At 48.5% G+C, this 21915-nt stretch overlaps 4 protein-coding genes across 4 annotated transcripts; 3 read left to right on the forward strand and 1 right to left on the reverse strand.

Annotated features, from left to right (window-relative positions):
- LOC131284932 (uncharacterized) lies at nucleotides 1-11939 on the forward strand. Its single transcript, XM_058313791.1, has 9 exons — nucleotides 1-204; nucleotides 238-541; nucleotides 3984-4229; nucleotides 4297-4550; nucleotides 5354-5508; nucleotides 6462-6680; nucleotides 7442-7589; nucleotides 9290-9570; nucleotides 11780-11939. Exons 1-9 carry the CDS (start codon nucleotides 1-3, stop codon nucleotides 11937-11939), a joined length of 1971 nt encoding a protein of 656 aa, XP_058169774.1.
- A 918-nt stretch (nucleotides 11940-12857) lies between these two features.
- LOC131288097 (uncharacterized) lies at nucleotides 12858-13727 on the reverse strand. Its single transcript, XM_058317197.1, has 2 exons — nucleotides 13265-13727; nucleotides 12858-13201 (listed from the first exon to the last, which is right to left on the reverse strand). The coding sequence occupies exons 1-2, from the start codon at nucleotides 13725-13727 to the stop codon at nucleotides 12858-12860; spliced, it is 807 nt and encodes a 268-aa protein (XP_058173180.1).
- A 2621-nt stretch (nucleotides 13728-16348) lies between these two features.
- Nucleotides 16349-17245, forward strand: LOC131287746 (uncharacterized). The gene is made up of 3 exons (XM_058316829.1): nucleotides 16349-16570; nucleotides 16629-17036; nucleotides 17120-17245. Exons 1-3 carry the CDS (start codon nucleotides 16349-16351, stop codon nucleotides 17243-17245), a joined length of 756 nt encoding a protein of 251 aa, XP_058172812.1.
- Nucleotides 17246-19967: 2722 nt separating this feature from the next.
- Nucleotides 19968-21079, forward strand: LOC131288210 (uncharacterized). The gene is made up of 2 exons (XM_058317327.1): nucleotides 19968-20373; nucleotides 20532-21079. Exons 1-2 carry the CDS (start codon nucleotides 19968-19970, stop codon nucleotides 21077-21079), a joined length of 954 nt encoding a protein of 317 aa, XP_058173310.1.
- Nucleotides 21080-21915: the final 836 nt, after the last annotated feature.

Genomic DNA, 21915 nt, shown 5'->3' on the forward strand with positions numbered 1-21915 from the left:
ATGAAACGAAGTGCGCAAAGTGTTGACGAGCCGGCCGTGCCCGGCAATATCGGTAGCTACGGGATGTTTGGAGGAACCGGTGGCCATACGAACACAAACAATCAGAGGCGAAACCCTCGGAGGTACTCGGAGACCTTGGTGTTGCTGATAGTGGCACTATGGTTAGGTGTAGCCTCCGCAACGACAGTGGTAACACCGGCCAGTGTTGTGGACATCGATCTACCAGCGTCGACGCAGAGTACAACCGTGGAGGCGCTTCTCGATACCAACAGCACCACGGGTCGGGCCGCATCGAAACCGATGTTCTCGACCGGCAATCCCCTGTGGGACGCACTGATCGCGGACTGTATGCGAAAGCCGACGTTCGCCTGCATCCAGAAGAACGTGTACAGCTTCCTGGGCGAGCAGCTCGAGGTGGAGAACATGAACTTCACCAACCGGGTGCAGTTCCTAAAGAATCGGGTCGATTTCACCAAGTACACGCGTGAGGCGAACGAAGAGGACAGCGAGGATGACAACGAAATTCCGGATGCGCGTGGCGGTAAGTTGTGCGCATGTACTTCACCGGGAGTGTTTGCCTACAAACAGCTTGGAGCTTATAGTAATGTCATCTGGTTAGATCCAGGCGAGGAATCAGGGGCCAATAGACGTCGGGGGTTTTGGCCGGTAAGAATCCGGCACTAAGCATGGACTCTTGACAGGCTGGGACTGGTTGTCTTTTGAAGATTTCCTCCTCATCAAAAAAATTAAAAAAACAGCTTGGAGCTACGATCGCACGGTAGTTTTGTGGCGTGGCTTTTATCTGCGAACATTAATCTAACATCCAAAACAGTGACCTTTTTACGCCTTCCCCCTGAGGCCGCGGTGTACCATAATGTCAACCCGAGTTCAACGGAACACATGCCTCAGTGATATCTCAATGAATCCCTCGCTTCACGGTGCGTTTTATCTTTACACCGGTCCGAATGGCTTGTAGGGCCATGTTTAATGGTCATTTGTCTTACGGCGCATTCGGTACATGTTCGACGGCACGTGCGCAAGAAGTACTACAGCAATGTCGGCTTCTTCGGAGAGTACCAGCCTGAGCGTATACCTCGTGAATGGACCGCTTTTACGAACTGCTGCGCTGTATGGTCATTATACTCAGGTCCGGTTGGGGTAGAAACAAACGATGCTCGCTGCTAAACGAGAAAAGGTTTTCCCGCGCTGTGATTGATGGATCGGCCGATGTGAAGAATGGCCATTGGAGGAGATTAGCCGGCAGTGTAATTTACAAATCTAGTGCAATGTCATTTGATCGCCGGCCGGGTGTCGAGGTGTACTTTCATCGCCTTTACTCGTACTCTTACGCATGGACGGAAGGGCAGGTTGGATCGTCTCCCTCTCGAGCCCCCTCCAATCACCCCAATTAGGAGCTAATCATCTTCATTACCTCCGAGAAAGAAAGTTTCTGTGTGCTCGTGTGTGCATGTGTGTGTGTTTTGGATGGGATACTCGTCCAGGAGATACTTTCGATTCGATTCCGCCCCATGCCGGAGCAACCAGACTTGATTTATCTGTGTCGATGGGATGAAATTATGTACCGGTCGGTGTACACTTGCACTTGTGCAGAGGAGGCTTCCCCCGGGTGGAAGGTCCAAGAGCGGCTTAATGGATCAGCGTATGGAAAGGGAAATCTGACCAGCTTCAAGCACCACCGTGGACACTTGCGTCGGACGTCGGTGTTTCTCTTTCCGCACACGCATACGCACGCACGCTTGGAGGTCGTCGTCATAACCGGTTTGCGTGGTGGTGGATCTCCGCAATCTCCGGTGAAAAGTCCTCGACGCACGCTGCTGGCTGGAATTCAAGTGCCGGTTCTTCACCACACCAGTAACACAGTTTGGGCCAGACGGGTTCCGGCCAAGGGGAATCGCTTGAAGATGCAACTCTGCCTCGGCAAATGAGATGCACTTTCCATTCCGTGGGAAACGCTGGGAGGAGGCGACTTAGGAAGTGCATAATCGATCCCTTCCTCGATCGAGGCTGGGTCCGCTCGGAGGGATGAAAGCGATCATCTCCGGCGCCCGGGAACACTCTCGCCTCGGTGTCATATTTGACCTCCATACCACGAGGGGAGTAATAAAATTCAGCATCTTCCTCGATCGATCGGATCTTCCTCGATCGATTGTACTACAAGAGTTGCTCATCCTATTATTAGCACTCCGACGGTGAAGAAGAAGCTAATTTGTCCACAACTCGTTTCCCAAGCCGAGTAGGACAAGGTGAGAGAAAATTGCCTACAGACCGCATCACATCCGGTCGAGTTCCGGGAAGAATTCCACCCGTGATACAGTGTTGAGGATCGATCTTTGGATCGGGTAAGCATCACGTAAAAGTGAAACTCCATCGATCGCGCCCGATCGATTCGACACGGGGAAGGGTTTTGTTTTCGGTGACGGAATGGTGCTGAGCCGACGACCTGACCGGAAGAAAGTTAAATAAAATCAAACAATCCGACGGCACGAGAGTGAAACCCGGGCGCACAAGTACTTCCCAGGGTTTCAGGTGCGCGTGTTTGTGTGAGACACAGAAGGGTGAGGGGGAAAAAACCCCTAACAAAAGCCGGCAAATCGATGGCGCACTTGGCGCAATTTGTTCCGTCCGGAGACTTACCGACCGGCGGGGGACTTTTCCGCCGAAATCTGCCGCCAGCGGAAAAGGGAAATTCGGCGGTTTTCTTTATGGCCCTGGATCGCAACCCAGGCGCACCCCGTGCTGAGTGTGCACTCCAAGGGATATCTCGCACGGCGATGGAGAAATTAGAGATTCGTTAGCCGCCGATGTTTGAGATTTGTCGGTGTAAAATTGAAATTGACACATTTTGTGGCGCAGTTGAGGTGCTGGGTTTGATTACAATCGCAAACGGTTGGACACTTGAGGTCGCAGGCTCACCCGACGTCAGTGAGATCGGCTGTTGTGAAGCAATGGTCCTTTAGGAGGTAGACATTTTCTTTCATTCGAAAGCTTTCATTTCACAACTGTGCCCATTTGCGTAAAACGCCTTTCATTGACGGCTGTTGAAGTAAATGATAATTTTGCACCGTCAACACTTCATCGACCGGTTAATGAATCATAAACAGTTATTGTGGAACCAATAACCTGTGACAATTGCGTATTTCAATTAAATTCTATGAGTGTCCTGTAAAGCAAGACACCGGGTGCCATTTTTTAATCTTCACTTGATTGTTTATTTGCAAGTTCTAATACACATTCAACTGAATTAGAGAAAAGTATAAGTGTTTCTATTTTAAACCAAAAAAAAACTACATAAAGTGTTTATTTTGAATAGTGTTATTAAAGATGAGAGATGATGTTGCTGATGATGATGTTATGACATTTAAAAGTAAAAGTTTTGGTACTATAGGATTTTTATTTAGTATTACAAGTATACTTTTTATTTTAAACATTTAATTTCATCTAAGGTTTTAATTTGAGTAATGATCGTCGATAAAATTCTTCTTAAATGTGATTCTAGATCAAATGAGCTTTGAAACCCGGGGTATTTGATCGCATCGTATTCATACAATTATTTATATAGAAAATTTAATTAAAACATAGAAACATTTGGCAACGAACCTCTAAGAATTAACAATGGTATGCTATTCGCGCAATCAGTAACAAAATACCTTCATGACTTGTTGGTTGAAAAATAGCAAAATGAAAATACATCTCACGTCCAGGGTTTCGTAGCTTCGTCCGTTGACAAAGTTGTAATACCTTCGGTGTGAACTCCAGTGACGCACGCTGCGGTCATCGTCTTCAACTTTCACTTCCATCTGATTCTGGCTGGTATGCAGGTCGTCCGCTGGAGTCCGGCTAAATGTTGTTTTCGATTCGTCCACGTATTTCCCGGAGTATTTCATTTGAATGATTTCATTTTGTCACTCGCACGTTCTTTTTTTGTTGTCCGCTTATATTCGTTTCCCACACCGACCGTGCAGCGTTCGAGCAAACGTCGCCGATCGAGGAGGTGACCACGGCGTTGCGCGAGAAAAGCTTAAAGTTCATGCTGACGCACGACATGAACGTCCAGCTGCCGGAGATCATGTTCGACGGTGCCGTTTTTCGCATTCAGCCGCGGGCCATCGAGGGCAATGGGATGATCGCGAAGCTGGAGTTTGTCCCCCGCACCGAGATCGCCGAAGCACGGGGCAACGGTTCGCCGAGGATTCTGTTCAAGAAGATCAGTAAGTTCTTGAGGGTGCTCTATGATTTTTGTGCGATTTAGATTAATGTTCCATTGCTCTTCCGCAGAGAAATTCTTCCAAAACAAGCTGCTGCTGGCGTTCCTCGCGATCGTGCTGATCATCAAGATCATCAAGATCAAGGTGATGTGGTTGCTGCCGCTGCTGGTCGGCGTCGGTACCGCCAAGAAGCTGGTCCTCAAGTTCCTGCTGTTCCTGTTCCCGGCGCTGGCGCACATCTTCAAGCTGTGCTCGTACTACCACGCGTCCTACCACAAGCCCAACTTCCACCATCACCAGCACCACATCAACCATCTGCACACGGTAAGCCCGGATCTGACCCACTTCGGCCAGCTCCGACCAACTTCCGCGCGGCCCGTAACTTTTTGCGCTATGTCGGTCAGCAGTACCACTTGCGCTTGTCTCCCTCGGGCGGCTCGCGGACTGCCTTCAATTATTGTATAATCTTCCATTTGATGGTGGAACAGAGGAGGAAAAATAAAAACACACAACTCGGCTTGTTCTTGCTGACCGGCACCCCAAACCCGGCTGCGCCCGAGTCTGACCTCGCGCGGTGGCAATAAAAACCTGGCGAGTGTTGAGGAGAACTAAGAAACCCTCCCAACCCGAGGATGAAGACGGCAAGCTGTACATAAATTATACAAGAAAAACTCGGCCAAAAGTTTGTTGAACCGGACAGGATGCCGGTTGGGCGTTGGGTTTTTTTTTTCGGTGCGATCACACCAAATAAACGCGCATCGTTTCGCGCGTACCAAAAATATGATACGTGAGCACGCACGGTGCAGTTTATGGCCGGTTCCAGGTTTTTAAGGTTGTGCTTCTTCCCCCTGAGGCGAGCACAAAGTTTTATTTTCCGGTAGTCTTCATCGGTAACCCGGTGGGGTGATCGTTTTTATGTCTTCAATACATTACGAGATCTTTTTTCCTGCGGATTTGAGGTTAAAATTTTACTTCGCAGATGCTTTGGTGAACGTTTAATGGGTCATCCGCAACATTCCATCTTATACGGAAATTCCTGACATAGTTTCATGAAAAAAATTGCATTTTGAAACTGTCATATAAATTTAATAAAAAACTCCTGATGTACTTCCTCTTTTTTCCCACAGTTCTATCCGCATGATCATGCCGGACCGGAGCTGATCTACACGAAGCCCCCACGAGGACATCCGTCGGAGTACTTGCACGGTGCACCGGTTCCCCCGCACACACACTACCAGCCCGAGGTGAACTACGAGTTCACTGCGCCAGGACTTGGCTCAGAGTGAGTATTCCTTTTGTAGCCAACGTTTCCAAAATTTTGGTTGTGGTTTTGAGATGGTCTGTTGCACGTTCCGTAGAGTAGAAGATGGCTTGCCGACGGTTTGATGTTTGATGCACATTGACAAAGAAAAAAAGTACGTGTACATAGAACTTCCGGAAATACCGCTTTTCCTACCTCTTTCAACTTTCTTCTTCAACTTTCCAAAAAGTTTGTTAGGTTTTCATAAAAAAGACCCTTCCTTCCAATAGTTGTGTTTTTTCTTCTACAAATCTTTAAACACGCCTTAAACGGTAGCTGCTCTAACTTTTCACACGCAAAAGTTTGTTTTTGCTCCACTGAAACACTTCTCACTATCGCGTAGCCTAATCGTCGTTTTCCGAACTAGTTTGCTAAGCGGGACGAAAATTCCCAAACCAAAAAACAAAAAACACTCGCTCACCCTTTTCGCTCACTGCCCGCTCACTAATGGTTCCGTTTTCTTTTTCTCATCTTCTTCACCGACACGGTCCGACGTGTTCGGGTTTCTTTTTTGTTTTGTTTCCACCCCTTTTATAGTTCGCTCTGGCACAATGTCTTTCCGGAACTGAGATAACTCGCATCTCACCTCAAAAAAACAAAACAAAACACAACCACCCCAGACCAGAACGGGCACACTAAAAGCCAAATACACAAAACAGAAAAGTCGTAGCCTCGTAGCGCGGCAACAACGGCTGGCTGCCGACGCCCGGTTGTCAATTTGTATCAAATCAAACGTCATCCGCCCGTCGGGCGTTTAGTTTCGGTTCATCTTTCGCCTTATCGTATCATTTTAACTGGACTTTGGTGGTGGTTTGGGGGCTAGGGAAGGGACTCATAATCGATATCGTATGCACTAACCAACGCACCAGCAAAACACATAAGTTAGATCCTAGACATCGAGCCTACAACCAAACCAAAACCTTCTTTGAACGCAGGTTCATTAGCGATAGAAACTCGAACGTAGAGACGTCGTTCAAGCCAAAGTACGATGACTTGAACGATATCAAAGCATGGGGTTTGGGCGAAAGCACAAATACATCAGCACCACAATCATCGCCATACTTCACCTCACCGCCCGCCTCCCCCAGTGGCGGCAGCGGCACCGGCAGCTACAATGTAAATCCACTCACGACGGCGCAGCATGGCGCTCGAAGGTAGGTTGGCCCTCCCCTCTCACACCCATGCACGAGAGGATCGTCGGTTGTAGATCCTTTCCCCCATCGCTCAGTCCAACAAGTTCCTCACCTCTGCGGTCCAGTTTTCCCCACTGTATCCTGCAAGACAGCATGAAAAAAAGATCGATTCATCCTTATTTTCACCACCTTGTTTTGGCTCGTTTCACATCTCCCGCACTTCGATTAACCAACGATCATCAGCAAAGCTGCGACACAAAAAGTGGAGTTGAGGGAGATGAGTTAATGAAGAAGAAAACAAAAACACCTACATCCTAACCTCATCACGCGATGTTCATTAATTACATGTTTTAACATTACCTTCTAATCATCACCCTCACCTGCTAAAACATTTCACCAGACTTGTCGGTCGATTTTCACTACAAGATAAACAAGACAAATATCGATCAAGAACGAACCATCGTCCTGCATTCGTCGACTTTCGCGCTGCGTGTAGCCACTGATTCGATTAACTTTTCCCGTTTTTCGTTGTGGCGCATTAAGATCGATTAGTTGCAGTCGACTCTAACACTCCGACAACAACCTGTTCCTAGTTTCTCAAATCGAAACAAAAACACGCCAGCAAAGCGAAATCCCAGCGAAAGTCTCCCCCCACCCCCCGGTACCGCCAATCCTTGACTAATGCCATTTTTCCGCACAACTTTTTTTTCCCTTCCCCCCGCCCCGCCCGCCACCTCTTCGGTTTCGGTTTCGGTTGGTTTTCTATTTTTCGGCACCGGCAGGGTCACCAATCCGAAGCCGGTCTACGGTCCGCCGGGATACACGGCCCCGTCCCTCCAGAAGCGGATCCCCACCGGAGCGGCCTCCTCCATCGCCTCCCAGTACGTGTCGGCACCGTCCGGGCCGACGCTTTCGGCGGAAGAACAGATTGTAAGTACCCAAGTGCGCAGCCATTTACTTTGGCTTCCGTCCGTTTTCCAAATTTCTCCCCCATGCCGTTGGAATCCCGCGTACATAAACGGATGATAGGGCGATGAACTCCGCCCGGCCACCGGTGAGCGCAATTATGAGTCCGTGTATGACAAATACATCATGCAACCGAAAGCAAAACACTACACCTTACGAGGGAGTGGAGTGCCCGGATGGTGATAAAAGGTCAGCGATAATGATGATGCTTGTCTCTCGGAGGAACATGCTGTGCATATGCAGTGAAAGTGAAGCGAATCTGGTCGTACGCCATGACTTGTGTGCAAATGGCACTCTGCTGGGCTATTTGCATGAGCCCAAACGTGCCGCAATCGAGTGGGAAATCGAACAGTGACTTATTAGCCGATGGAAAGCGCCGATTCGAGATTGTCACCATGCATAATGCATGCATTATGCCGTAGTGTTTTACATGCCAATTTGTTTTGTTCAACATAATTGATGCTAGAGTTGAATAATAATGACTGCTTGGAACCTGAACTGGTGCGATCTCTTTTGTTCCTCTTCTCATGAATGAGAATAACGTAACGTGAGTGCATTACTTGCAAAAGCCTGACAAATGGAGATAAAATAGATACTAATGTAGAAAAAGAGATAAACAGATAAGATTTGATTAAAGGGTAGGACATGTTTGACAATCATTTGATATTTTTACACTTTTTATTTGTAGTCACAAAAAACAGAAGAAAACATCAGAATTAATCAAATTTAACATAAAAATAGAATGTATCTCGCTCACTTTTAGAAGTTGAGAAAAAAAAATTTTTCATTAACATAAAATGTAGTTTCTGCGTATTTGTGTCATAGTTTTAATTTTTAGGACGGAGAGACAACGGTTAGGTGTTTTGTAAACAATGCCAAATTTTATGTCACTTTTGCTGCCAGAAAAAGAAATGTTTGCATTTTTCCGACCATCTCAAAATAGAACTATGGCGAAAGTAACCAGTTTCGGTGAAGAAAAAGATGAATCATTTCCTGCTTAATTAGCAATTAAGTTTACGCGACCGAATGAAGGTCACCGCTCGGCTGCTGTCATTGGCGCTTGTAGGCCATTGTTAGTGGCACGCCTCATTTTGATCGCCGATTTATGCCCCTGATACTCACCTCCCCCATTCGCGCTTCTCCCCCCACCTTTGATCGGTTGTCAACATGGCGCCGTGCTTGATTTGCCTGGAAATCACCGGCAAACGCCGGTTTCCGTGTCCAACACGCACATTCCTGCGGAGCGGAGCGAAAAATCGCGTGAAACGCGCACGTCTAATGCGCCGGGAGGCGGCCAGTTTGTCGTAGACATACTTTCGATCGGTACAGAGTATGACATACTTTCTTGCTGCACGGCAAACAAATGTGTTGGGCCTCCCTTGGTGGAGGAAGCGTTGAATAGAGGATCGTGGGCAATCTATTAGTAATCATCACGCGATGAGCTGCATTATGGTTTCCGATCGGGTCGTCTTTGGATTTGCTTTTCCATTCCTTGCGGCAGTATGAGCATGTCCATTACTTCCCAAACAATATGGCGCAATTGTGAGCGGGTAATTACATCCCTATCCCTCGATTGCCAATTTGTGATCTATGACCTACGGCGGGATGCGCATACTGTAGTGTGAAACATTCACTGACCACTCGAACGACTCTACTCATTCTAGATCCGTGAAGCTCAGCGGCAGGAAGCTTACAGGATAGCTCAGGAGCAGAAGCTGATCGCCAAGCAGCAGGCGATCGTGAACCAGCAGGCGTACGCGCAGGAAGGTGTCACACCGCGCCCGATCGACCCGTTCTACAGTCCCATCCTGCAGCGGCTGGACAAGGTGTTCAACTCGCTCGGCATCGTCGATGAGCACTGCCGGGAACGGCTGGTCTGCAGCATGTACAAGAGCCCGGTCAAGTACAGCCCGCACAGCAACTACGTGTCGGCGGAACTGAGCAGGTAAGCTGACGAAACGAAAGAAATGCTGCTAGCGAAAGGGTTTGCGAGCGTTACCATAATGATCGCACCGTCTCGTTATGATACCGTGCTTCCATTGTACTGATCGCACCGAGAGCCTGAGAATCTAATCTACGCCATCTTGCACGGCCTTAGACTGTTGACCCCGGCGCTTGTGAACCATACGTGCCGGCATGCGATCGTCTCCGTCACCCGTCGTTCCGTGAAGCGGGTTCACACGCGTTACGTGTGCGTTACCTGACGCTCCGCTATGGGATTTCGTTTTCATCCGAGAATAGATTAATTAGCAGTTCAGTGGCCTAACGCCATAGGGGCGACAGATGCACGATGGATGCTGGCAATATCTTCTATGCGCGCAGGCAGCTGCAAAACGAAAGGGAATGGCGTCGAGGCCTTCCAGCGATTAGGGCTTGCCGTAACGGGAAAGTGAACTCGCCGTGATAATGCTGATGATGATGAGTTTTATCTCAAACAGTGTGCTTCCATTTGTGTTCCATGATCGACGAGTTCTTGAAGGGCTCGGTTTTGGTGTGATAAATTATTTGCTGTTAGCAGACGATGATAGTTTCCATTGTGGATAGTTTTCAGAACTAATCGAAGCGATAATGAACTTTCGCTATTCGATATAATGTTCGCACATAATCCTTCCCGTGATCTTACATTACGTGGGGTTTAAAAATTATTGCGAGATAATTACATGCCAACGATAATTTCTGTCTTTTTTTTTAAATGTGCAAGTAGATAGAGAAGAGTTGACATATGTTTGTTTCCTAATCTCATTGGTTTGGAAACGATGAGTACTTTCATCAACAAACTTTATTCCGCTGATACACAAACACGGTTTATTATCTTTTTGCTATCTTACCCACTATCTCTTCACTCGAAGAGTTTAACGTAAAGGTACTTAGTTTTTACTCGGGTCGCGCATTCTTTTTATTTTCCACAGCAATGGCACCCGTTTTTATGCGCCCCGAAAAAAAATGTGTCCCCTTTCCCGGAAGCAGCTCCCGGGGTTTTTTAAAGAGCTAATTAATTTGCAACCCCAAAAGCGGCTGGTTCACACGGCAGACAAATATGATTTAGGAGCGCCTTCCCAAATGGGGCCAAATCGCAGGAAACACCGCCGTACTGCGCCAGCTTCTGTGAGCTAGAAATCGAAAACGAGGCCACGGCGCATTTGTTTGCTAATTGTTGGCCACTGGCCGAACACAGTGCGCAAGTACTTTCGCGTACTGACCTTTTTAGGGTGGCTTTGAAGGGATTTTTATTACCCACTTATCGGACCACAGGGAAGGCGGGAAAGTAGATGGCCGGGCGAAAGAACGGATCGAGAAGACACTCGATGAGCACTCCGGTCCCGTTTCACTTTGGGTGCGGCTCGGTGCGTACTTCTTTCCATTGGGTGCACCTCGTACTCGTCTTCGTCGATTCTTCAGCAAAACGACCTTGAAGCCACCGGCAACGCATGTCTAAGTACTTTCTTCTCATTCAAATCGGAACGGCGAAACCAAAACTATTCCTCTCTATCTCTGAAATCAGCGGCAAGAAAAAAAAAATGGAACTACACGTTCAACATGATTGCTGCCGAAAGAAATCTCTTTTTCCACCTTCGATTGGGAGCCCACTTGCATACATCCTTTCACTGACCGAGAGCGGTTGGCAAAACAAAAAGACGCCGTATGTCGGGAAGGGCGCCGTTCCGTGACACCGTGGAGCACAAAACACAACGTTTCCAACGGCACGAAGAAAATTACACACATACTTGGTCATGGTCCGCTGGCCGGAGAAATCAATGCTTTTACCCCTCCCGCAAGGTGCTGGTCTGCCCGCAGAAACCGCAATGCGCACCGCCTACCGGAGCTAATGGCACCGAAGGGTTTCGTCCCCGGGGGTGGCCGTTGTTAGCCACCCCGAAACCATTGTTTATCATAGCTGTCAACGTTGAAAGGCGAATGGTAATTGAAGCACCGCCTGCGGTGATGTCCCATTCATCAACGATTAATCCGAGCGATTTTTGAACGACGTGCCCCTGCTAGTATGCAACACGCGATGCACCATCAAGCAGCCGTCGAATTTGAAAATGACAAAACGTTTCGGATTGATGTTTTGCCACTTTAGGCCTAAGGAAAACTCTCGCTCTTCGTGTATTGCACGGCCGATTACTAACGGGGAATTTTCTTGCCCTTTTCAGAGACGCCTCGGAACTGCAAAAGCCAACCTCGACAAACGCAGCGGTGGTACGATTCTACCGGTACGTTCAGGCAGCACGTGACGGCCAGGATCAGCGCGACTGCCAGCGGTTGTACTCGCAGTGCACGATCAACATGGAGAAGAAAAAGAAGAAGAAATAAATCGAACAGCTCGCCAGTGAAAGAGAAAAAGCACTCGCAGGAAATGTAGAAAACTGGAAGCCTCCCCTTCCCCCCTCGCCGGCAACTCATCATGTTCACACTCAGAGCGATCTATCGACACATACCTCAGAGGAAATGTAGCTTCTTAAAGTCTGTAAATAGTTCAGTTACGTACGTAGGGAGCGTGCAAGTGCTACCTCTTCCACTTTCACCGTGTGTCCTGCACGCCGAATTTCCGAGAACGAGAAACCTTTTTTCATTTGTTTTCCATTTCATTGCGCTCGGTTCTAGGTTTAAGTGGTAGGTTTCACACCGCATTTGGGGCGCGTGTGGAGTGTGAAAATAGTTGCGATAGTTCGGGTGTAGGGATCAAATGGTAGAAGAACCGTTAGTAGACGCGTGACACAGTAAGGATAGGTTAATGAGATAATGTATGTTTGTTTTTCGCCGAGAAACCGATGGAAGAAAAAGGGAACAAAATTTTCAATCAATCTTAGTTTGTAGCAATCGTTGTTAGTTTTCTTGCGTCAAGGGTTGCGCAAACATTTGTAGGCCATGTAGGTGTCGCCACCCTGACCTGATGAAGTAGGGAAAACGGTTGATCGGATGCGGTGGTTTAAATATTTATTTATTTATTTATTTATTGACTTATTTATTGATTTATTTATTTCGCCCTTGGCGACGGGGAACGAAATTCGTCACAACCTCGATCGGGATCTGTTCGAGGCGAAGTGAGACAAATAAAATTTCATAGAATAAATTTAAAGCAAATGTTTTCGGTTGACTTATTACTAAAAGAAGATAAATAAATAAGTGTTCCAAAAGTGAAACGCAACAAACGGCGGTTCTCAGCGTGATTTAATAAATAATTTATTGAACGAACGTAGGCGAAATAAATATCTTATGTCCACGGTAAACTTAGAGCTGGCCGGCGTACGCCTGCTCGTGCGCGTCCAGCGAGCGTTTCTTCCACGCCGGCGGGGCGTCCCAGTGGACGTGCGGGGCATGGTGATCGACATGGTGATCGACGTGGTGGACGTGGTGAGGCGGCGGGTAGTGCACGACCTCGTAGTTGACGATCTTCGGCTTGGCGAACTTGAAGATCATCATCGCGCCGGACAGGACGAGCGAGAGCAGACCGAGCGTCATGGCCTTCCACGTCTTGAGCGCGATCAGGGCGAGGGCGAGCGGCACCAGGACGGTCGACTTGAACTTGATGCCGAGCAGGAAGGGAAGCATGACTTTCTTCACAAAGCCGCGTCCTGCAAGGGAAAGAGAAAAGCGATTATTATGTGCGTTCTTACGTCAGAGCGTGTCGGTCTCACCTTCTGCAACATTTCCCTCAGTCAGTGGGATAACCAGGTCGTCGGCGAGTCCGCCCTGGCGCAGGGACTCCGGAATGTAGGCGCGGGCCTCTTCCGATCGCAGCACGGACGGTGGAGTAAGCTTGAGGGCGTGCGTCGCCAGGAAGCTGTCGATTTTGTTCAGCATTTGAACGGCACCGTACGCACGTTGCTGTTGGTGGTCGGCCGGAACCTCGGTGGGAGCTTCCGGATCTTCCGTGCCGGTGCGCACGACCGTCATCGAGTCGGTGATCGCGATTTCATCCTGTTCGGCTACGCTGGCCATCCAGGCGAGTGCCTTCACCTTCGCACACTTCAGCCCGTGCTCGCTGGTGAGGCAGGACCGGTAGATGTCCTGCGCCACATCGGCAGCCGATCGCGACTGACCCTGCACCTGGCAGCCCAGAACGGCCAGCGACACCACGAACACCGCAAACGATCGCATTTTTGCGCGCACGCCCGGACGAAGGATAGAGTGGTCGATGTTTCGATGGTCGAGACGGAGACTAGACTAGGTCCTCACTGACTGATAGGCTCGGTGCGTATGGATCGGTCGGAATTGATTACAATGGATTTTATATCGCGGTCAATTCGGGGGAGGAGTCCCGGCAACGACCAACATGGCTCGGTGATAATTGTCCCTACTCAAAACGCGACATTCCCGCCGGGAGGGTAAACTTTAACGCATCGAACGAACGTCTTGCACTCGCAACCAACCCTCTCCCCTTCTTTGCACTTCCCGAGAGTGGGGAAATCGAGTTTCAAATCACTCACACCCCCCGACCTCCCCGAATGCCTCCCCAAACTTGTCGCTCCCCTACGTGGCCGGAATGGAAGAACAGTCGAAATTTCTTTTCCGCAGCGTTTTGCGCCGCAAACCACGGCGTGATTACGCCCGGCATGTAGCATTTCACTCGGAACCAGCTCTTTCCAGGGGGCTTTAACATTCTACCGGTGTGTCCCCGGGTGGAGTTCGCTTCCGTAGAAAGCAAGAGTGCTGCCGATGCCGAATGGGGAAAAGTGTATTAACACGGAATGGTAATGTAAGTACACGACAGCTGGCGTTAGGGCAACTGGCTAAAGTTTTTGTAAAATATGTCGATGCATATTATGGAGCCTTCAGTTTTGGTTGTTACGTAAATATGAAAAGCCTGATGGAAAATTATATTTCGGAATCACCTTACGTAATACGTCCAACATATCAAGTTTGTTATTCCATTTTATTGAATTTTCGTGAGCTAATTCTGAAACAAGTTTGAGGTGATCAGTTCTTTTTACATAATTTTCTATTGGATTATGCCTTCAGATTCAGTTGTTTCATTAACATATGAGAGGTATATTGTTGCAAATGGTTTTAAAAAAGGGTAAATTCTGGTCGCTTGTGGATCGTTCCATAAATTTAGTAACTTCATTGAACCAATTTACAACTTGAAAAGAATCCTTTTCAGCGATCGCCTTGCTTTTATATCCTGATCGACTTGTCTTGTCATTTCCTGTTTGAGGCTTGACAGATGTCAAATGTTATCTGTCACTGCAGCGACACCAGTGAAGATTCGTTATCTACTATAAATCTCTACACATATTTTGTCTTATCCTTTGTGTAGCAGTTCTTTAAATCATTCCCTTTCCTTATTCCTTTCGGTCTTTCGTTTTATTTCCATGCAATATCTACTTGAGGATGGATATAAGTGTCACGTCTTCGTAAGTTTTCGCCTTATTAGTTTAGCTTAAGATTTTCCGTTTGAAGTTTTATTCTTATGTAATTAATTCAAGCTCAATCTCTGTGCCAAAGAGTTACATCGGAGGGGTCTTCAATTTAAAAAAATTAACTTAGTTTTCTAATAGTTGCCTTGTTGTATCAAATTGAAATCAAATCGGGCAGTTTCCTATAATGAACTGCGTTGCAAAGTCAGGTGCACCTATTATTACCCATATTAATTTTATTTCAATTACATAAATTCGACACTCCTCACGAGGTCCGCTGTTTTACGTAACAAATGAATTATAATGCCATTTTCACGCGAGACCGGATGCAGACGGACGGCGTGCTTCCTGCCCTTTGCGTGGGCGGGTGCTTTAACATGCTCGTCGTGACGTCGGAAGCGTGCAGGATCCGCCGGGTTCGTGATCGGTTTTTCCTAGTGCAATCCTATCCGAAGGTCCAATAAATTATGTATCACAGGTCGACTAGTATATGGAAAAGATTCGCACTGACGCGTGATCGAATGGGCGTGCAAATACGAATCAATTCGTAGTGTCGAGCGGTTGGATCTTCAGCGGGTTGATTTACATACGGTCTGCGGGATATTGATCGCGGTTTCCGTGCACATGCAGTCGTCGAGTGAAAGCATGCAGATTAGTGCGCTGGGATAAGCATAACTACGCGTATCGACAGGGCAAATGCAAGCCCAATACACTCCACACCGACGCACACGACACAATTTCGTTGCGCCGAAACGGGTCGAGAATGGCAATAATAACTTCATAACGTTCGCAGCTCGGAGTGTGCGCTCTGCAGTGTCCCGACGATGGCTATGTGCAGCGGATTGGCCCCGGACCGCATCGCACTTCCACAACCGACCGACCGAAGGAAAAAGTGATCGCGAGCACTACAACCGAGCGGTGCGTTACGGACCATTAAAACCCCAAAGTAAGTGTACGTGATCGCCATCGTTATGTCGCGCGCATACGCACGAAGACTACACATTGTGCCCGGTGTGGGGGGAAGGGGGGGAGGAGTGGCCGCGCAAAGCGTCCAGGAGCAACGTCAGCTGGCGCTTGTTGTTTGTGCCGCGAAAGGGGCAAGTTCGAGGTTTGCTTACTGGACGCTGATAACGGATCCGATCAGTCACGAGCGCAAAGGAAGAGAATAGCAAGGGAAGGGTAGTGTGCTGGGGGCGGGAACCAGGGTAGTATGGAAGGTCGTATAAAAGCAACAGGTAGTGAAATTTTCCCTATCATACCGGACAGTTTGCTCGCTGCAACAACATCATCAGAGACGAAATCTCGGAAGAGAACGGGACAGTTTGACGTTACTACGTTACGGCCGTTACATACAGCGCTAGAATGGTGTTTAGGTGCGTCGCGATCGCTGCGGTGGTGATGATGGCCGGTCTTGCGGCGGCCAATCCAGCCGTCAATAAGCCCGCCTTCTGGAAGGACACTCCGATGGATGGGATGGTCCGTGAGATGCGTTCGCTTTGCGAAACGGAGCAAGACTCGGCCGCTTGTCTGAAGCTGAAGATCATGAACTTCCTCGACACCGTGTTCAAGAAGGACAACTTCCAGGTGAGTGGAACCATTCTTCAGAGGCTTCAGAATATCCTAACCCTTGTATGCTCTCTAGATTTCCGACGATGTGGAAGTCCGCAGCAATGGTGCTCTGGCCAACGAAGCGCGCGGACCGAGCGGACTGGTGGAGCAGGTTGAGAACTACCTGCGTAGCCATGACGTCACCTTCAAGCTGCCGATCGCCGATGCCAAGGTAACCGTCTCGCCGCGCAACATCCAGAACGACGAGCTGAGCGTTACGTTCAACTTCCCGAGCGCTTCGACCGGACGCGGCGTGGAGGCGCGCAAGTCCAAGCTGAAGAAGATCGTCATCCCGATCATGGTGTTCATCCTGCTGAAGGCCATGACTCTCATCCCGATGGCGCTCGGTGTGCTCGGTCTGAAGGCGTGGAACTCGCTGCAGCTGTCGTTCTTCTCGTTCGTCGTGTCGGTCGGTCTCGCTATCTTCCAGCTTTGCAAGAAGGTGAGAATCACTAACTTTTCCCACATCGGCGTGAAATTTTGAAACTAACCCATGTTTTCCCCCATCCTGCAATCTTCAAACAGCTGGCTGCCGATAGTCACCACCCGCACATTGCCGCCCACGGTCCCTGGGAAACCCGTCGGTCTTTCGCCGGCGTCGAGCAGCCCGCCTTCGAGGGTCAGGACGTCGCCTACCGAGCCTACGCCTAGACCTAGAGGTGCTGCGTTTACGGTGTAATTTATTTAATTTATTTCTACCGAACAGTTTGCGAACAAAGACTTCTATGTACGCCCCCCTCCAAGGTGCATAGTAAAACATAAGCAATCGTGAAACAATAAACGAAACCAAACACGAAACGAAACTACAACATGTATCTTGTTTTGATTCATTCACATGGAGCATTTAATTCGGTTGCTTTCCGCTGTGAGGTTTTGTGGTTCTTCCTAAACATTTATCGATCGTATGCAAATTTAGAACAAATTGTGCGATGTATGTAAACCGTCAGCAATGCGGATATCGGGAGGGCTTTCTCGCAATGTTCGCACCTGCCGTTTTTCTCTTAATATGCATGCCAGTAGCGATCGATGAGCAATCGATTTCACTTCCGATTGTACGCATGTTTATGGTGGAGGCGAACATTTGACATGGTAAGCACGTAACGCACCAGGCGTCTCCATGTGGTCGTCGATGAGGCATCGATCGAGTACGAGCGTAAAATTGGATAGTAACGATCATTGATTGAATGGGTTGCATGAACCACATAGAAGTGAAACGATCGGAGAGCTTTCAATTGTATTTAGCAAGTTTTCCAATTATGTTAGGATGTGCTACGGTCTTTACAGCTATTTATATTTGCATTGAACAGATGGACAAGCTAACAACTCTCAAACATGTTAGTTGTTTATTTTCATGTTGTAGGTCAAACTGGAAGCATAAACAATTGGGCAGTAATAAAAGCAATTCATGAAAGCGATGACTCCTATTAAAATTTCATGAAGCAAGTGCATGTTATACCACATGCATCAACACTTTCTTAGTATTAAAATACGTTATCAAATACACTATCAAATTAAGCATCTCAAATTGTTTAATTTAATAAACAATAAACTCACACAAGAAATTGTAATTAAAAATCGCGAATTTTTATGCTCAGTTTTTACTAATTTTTCTTAAATCTACTACTTTTTCGTAAATTTACTACTTTTTCTATCTTCGTCTATTAAATTATCCACTTTAGAGAGAAGTTATGAACACTTTGTTTTATTCACTTAATCTATTTTCTAAATTAGAACAGTTATCCAACACTCCGTTTTCCACTTTCAGGATTTCTTTTCTAGTTTGGTTGTTAAGGCTTTGTTATTAAATAATTTCTTCTATTTTTGTATAATTGGTGAACAAGGTAGTAAATATGTCTGATAATACAAAGTATATGTACTTTATGAAAGTAAAATCATTGTGCAAATTTGGCAAGTGTTTCCAGCGACGCCATAAAGCGTTCGAGTAAAACGAGATAAACCATGTCCAAAATTCGTATGGGACAACTTTCATTTTCACCTTTTACGATTATGGTAATACGAAGTTGGGCTTAATTTACAACCCTGGTTGTAATTTTAGTTGCACTTCCGCCTCGATTCCGCCACCCGATGCGTAACCGTAATAATTGAGGGCTAAATGGTTTTTCTTCGCCGTCAGAAACAAAGTCATGCCCGCGATCCCTGCTTCCTCTTGATTGCCCGACTAAAACAATGCCAGAAAGTTCACCCTCAAACTATTGCACAAACGTAACGATGTGTGCGCAATGCGGCGGGAAAGCGCTACTGGCATTCCAATGAAAACAAAACGATCGTAAATCGGGCGCGTGACCCAAACGGAAGTGGCCGAATTCGTTCGGCTCGTGCGTCTGGGTCGAAAGACAAGTGAAGCACGTGTCCGTGGCCGGATTTACATCCAGCTGAAAGATACGTTTTATCGCTGTTAATGCTCGAGTCAGCTGTTGGGCAACCAGTTAACGATCAACCCCCGGAAGTGGAGGAAAATGGCGTCAAGATGACACTCACGGTCGAATTAACGGCTTCATCGAACACTTGGAATTGGCACATCTCTCGTCCAATATTGGTATCTCCTCTTGACACTATGTAAAACTCCCCAGAAATATGATCGAAGCCCCGCAGGTGCGTAGATCCCCCCTCCTCTTTGGGGAGAAAGTGATCATTCTTGAACGTAGCTGTTCGATCGGCGCACAGTATTTAGGTTCACACCGAATGTCGAATTGCGGTCGAAATTCTTTGGCTTCGCCTCGCGATGGCCCGTCGAGCCCTGCTGAGGCGAAGTCGACGAAGGAGCGCGCCATGAATACCTAATCGCTTGGCGGCGTCCGCTCGTGCGTCCGCTTTTCCGTTTGTGGACAAAATGGAGCAACGTGGTTTGGTGTTGGGGAAAACAAACCGGCAATAAAGGCACGTAACAAAGAAGAAAACCCCGATGTCAGGGAAGTGCCTGAAAGGGACAGAGTGAGAAAGAGAGAGAGAAAGAGTGCCGTGGTGTCGTTTTGGGACGTCGTTCTACGTCGAAGGCGTCGGCCAAAAACGGCCAAAGCTCGTCGGTGCGCTTATTTGGCACTGCGCTGTACCGTAGGGCGGCCGCATTCGATCCCGACCGTCGACGGTGTGGTTTGCCGAGGCCGCCCGACCGAGTGTGGGTCGCTCGGCCAGCTCGTCGGCATCGTCGTCCAAGCGGTGGGTGGAAAGTCGCCAACCGGGCGATATAAAACACTGGTGGCGTTCCAAATACCCTATCATTAGCCTGCCGCCATTTGCTTAATCAACATATCACCTCACCGGAACTGGCCGAGGGTGCGACAGATCGACCGAGTGGAGAAAGTGTAGCGAGTGTGTGCCTTCCCTGTTTGACTCCTCCGTTTTGGTATTTGCGATGGTGAACTCGCGAACCTGCTGGCCGGCGGTGGCCTTGGTGGTGATGGTGTCCGTCGGTGCCGTGTCCTGCGCCTCGATCGCCTCGAACCTCGTCGAGGAGCGGCCGAGGATCGCGAGCAGCGAGGAGCTGCTGTCGTCGATCGTGAACGAGTGCTTCGCCGACTCGTCGGTCATGGGCTGCCTGAAGGGCAAGGTGCTGCTGTATCTGGACGGAGTGCTCGGGCTGCGGGAGGAGCAGGCTCGCGCCTTCGACGAGACCAACATCGACAAGGTGATCTTCGATCGGGTCGGCCGCGTCCTGTCGACGCACGAGTTCCGCGTCCAGCTACCGGAAGACACCGTCGTGAGCTACCGCGCCGACAAGGGCCTCGACATCGACGTAGTTCCGGCTGGACTCGCCACCGGTAAGTAACAGTGACACACATACACGCCGTTGATAACGCACACGCACGCAGGAGTCAGTCAACAGATGGAACTAACCAAATCCCTTCCCCCGCTATCCCACCACCCCAAAACCCTGTCTCGCTCGCTCACTCTCATTCGGTCGCCCTCACAGAAGAAGAAGAAGCCCGTGGCCATTTACTGAAGAAGAAACTCCTGCTTCCAGTGTTGCTGCTGCTCAAGCTGAAGATGAAGGCGCTGATGCCGATCTTCCTCGGACTGATTGGGCTGAAGGCGATGAAGGCGCTTATCCTGTCCAAGCTCGCCATCACGCTGGTGCTCGGCTTCCTGGTCGCGCAGCTCGTGAAGAAGTCCGGCCTCGGTATGCCGATGTCGATGATGCCGATGATGCCGCCGGCCGCCGAGTACGGTGCGCCCGTCCCGCCCACCTCCACGCCGGCCTCCAGCTACGACCCGTCCGCCTGGGACCCGCAGCCCGGTGGACCGTACTCGCGCCAGTGGGAGCCGTCCACCTCCGGATCGTCGCACAACCTCGCCTACAGCTCGTACTACCCGAGCTCGAGCGGCTCGAGCACCGGCTACAGCTCCGGTTCGTCCTCGGCGTCCGGTATCTCCGGCTTGGGCTCCTCCTCCTCCTCTCCCTCGTCCTCTTCTTCCTCGTCCTCCTCTTCGTCCTCCTCCTCATCGAACGCTGCCCACGCCTATTAGGACCCGGTGTAGTGTACCGAGCAAACCAAAGCAAACCACCGGACCAAGCATTCAACACTGGCCAATCTCGGCGGGTACAAACGAACTGCCCCCAGGTTGGAACCCCCACCCGAGAGCCCTTTTCGACAGCGCATTGTTAGGCTGAAGTAACAAACGAAGGGTGTACCCATCGGACCCGGCCACAATCCTGTGGTTGGACAACCGTCTCCAACCATTTTCCATCAGGAAGTGTGGCATCAGGGCGGGGTGTGGGGTTTCGCTTAAGTACTGTAGACTTCGGACGAATTATTTATTGTTTCACAGCGAACTTTATTTATTGAAAGATGAAATAAAAAAATACGACAAACAATCGAACGAACTTCCGTGTTTTGCATGATTGCAGTCTCACAAGAGAAGTTACAAATGATACTACGGAAAAACAGCTTTCTTGAACGACGCATTCCTCAGTTTCGAATTCAAGTAATCAATTAGATGAACGGAAGATTGTTCAAAAACATACAAGGACCATGAAAAATAAATCCGTTGAGATCAAAAAATTCCTTCAAATGATTCTACGATACTGATACCATCTCGATCAATACATTTTCCTTTACTCTTGCATTATAATGCCATCGACAGCTCTCACTTTGTTTTCTACATTCAAAGTATTTTCCCCTTTAAGTGCCTAAGTATTTCGCCATGTTACTTTCGACTTATTAATTTAGCCATGTTGAATTTCCGTTGGAAAGTATAACGCTTTCAATTCTGTTATACTAATTATGCATCAAAAGAGTTCAGCCTGAAAGTATGCAATACGATAAACTTCGACATGTTGAGGTAACGCTCGAGCTCGTTTT

The sequence above is a fragment of the Anopheles ziemanni genome, chromosome 3 (assembly GCF_943734765.1).
Source record: "Anopheles ziemanni chromosome 3, idAnoZiCoDA_A2_x.2, whole genome shotgun sequence".
In the NCBI taxonomy this organism is placed as follows: Eukaryota; Metazoa; Arthropoda; class Insecta; order Diptera; family Culicidae; genus Anopheles; species Anopheles ziemanni.

What these genes read in the sequence shown, in the direction of transcription:
- LOC131284932 (XM_058313791.1), top strand. Translation starts at nt 1, where the DNA reads ATGAAACGAAGTGCGCAAAGTGTTGACGAGCCGGCCGTGCCCGGCAAT. An exon ending in GATTCTGTTCAAGAAGATCA is followed by an intron (nt 4,230 to 4,296) that starts GTAAGTTCTTGA and finishes GCTCTTCCGCAG; the next exon opens with AGAAATTCTTCCAAAACAAG. An exon ending in GCGCCAGGACTTGGCTCAGA is followed by an intron (nt 5,509 to 6,461) that starts GTGAGTATTCCT and finishes CTTTGAACGCAG; the next exon opens with GTTCATTAGCGATAGAAACT.
- LOC131288097 (XM_058317197.1), bottom strand. Translation starts at nt 13,727, where the DNA reads ATGCGATCGTTTGCGGTGTTCGTGGTGTCGCTGGCCGTTCTGGGCTGC. An exon ending in TGAGGGAAATGTTGCAGAAG is followed by an intron (nt 13,202 to 13,264) that starts GTGAGACCGACA and finishes TTTCCCTTGCAG; the next exon opens with GACGCGGCTTTGTGAAGAAA.
- LOC131287746 (XM_058316829.1), top strand. Translation starts at nt 16,349, where the DNA reads ATGGTGTTTAGGTGCGTCGCGATCGCTGCGGTGGTGATGATGGCCGGT. An exon ending in TCAAGAAGGACAACTTCCAG is followed by an intron (nt 16,571 to 16,628) that starts GTGAGTGGAACC and finishes TATGCTCTCTAG; the next exon opens with ATTTCCGACGATGTGGAAGT. An exon ending in TCTTCCAGCTTTGCAAGAAG is followed by an intron (nt 17,037 to 17,119) that starts GTGAGAATCACT and finishes ATCTTCAAACAG; the next exon opens with CTGGCTGCCGATAGTCACCA.
- LOC131288210 (XM_058317327.1), top strand. Translation starts at nt 19,968, where the DNA reads ATGGTGAACTCGCGAACCTGCTGGCCGGCGGTGGCCTTGGTGGTGATG. An exon ending in TCCGGCTGGACTCGCCACCG is followed by an intron (nt 20,374 to 20,531) that starts GTAAGTAACAGT and finishes TCACAGAAGAAG; the next exon opens with AAGAAGCCCGTGGCCATTTA.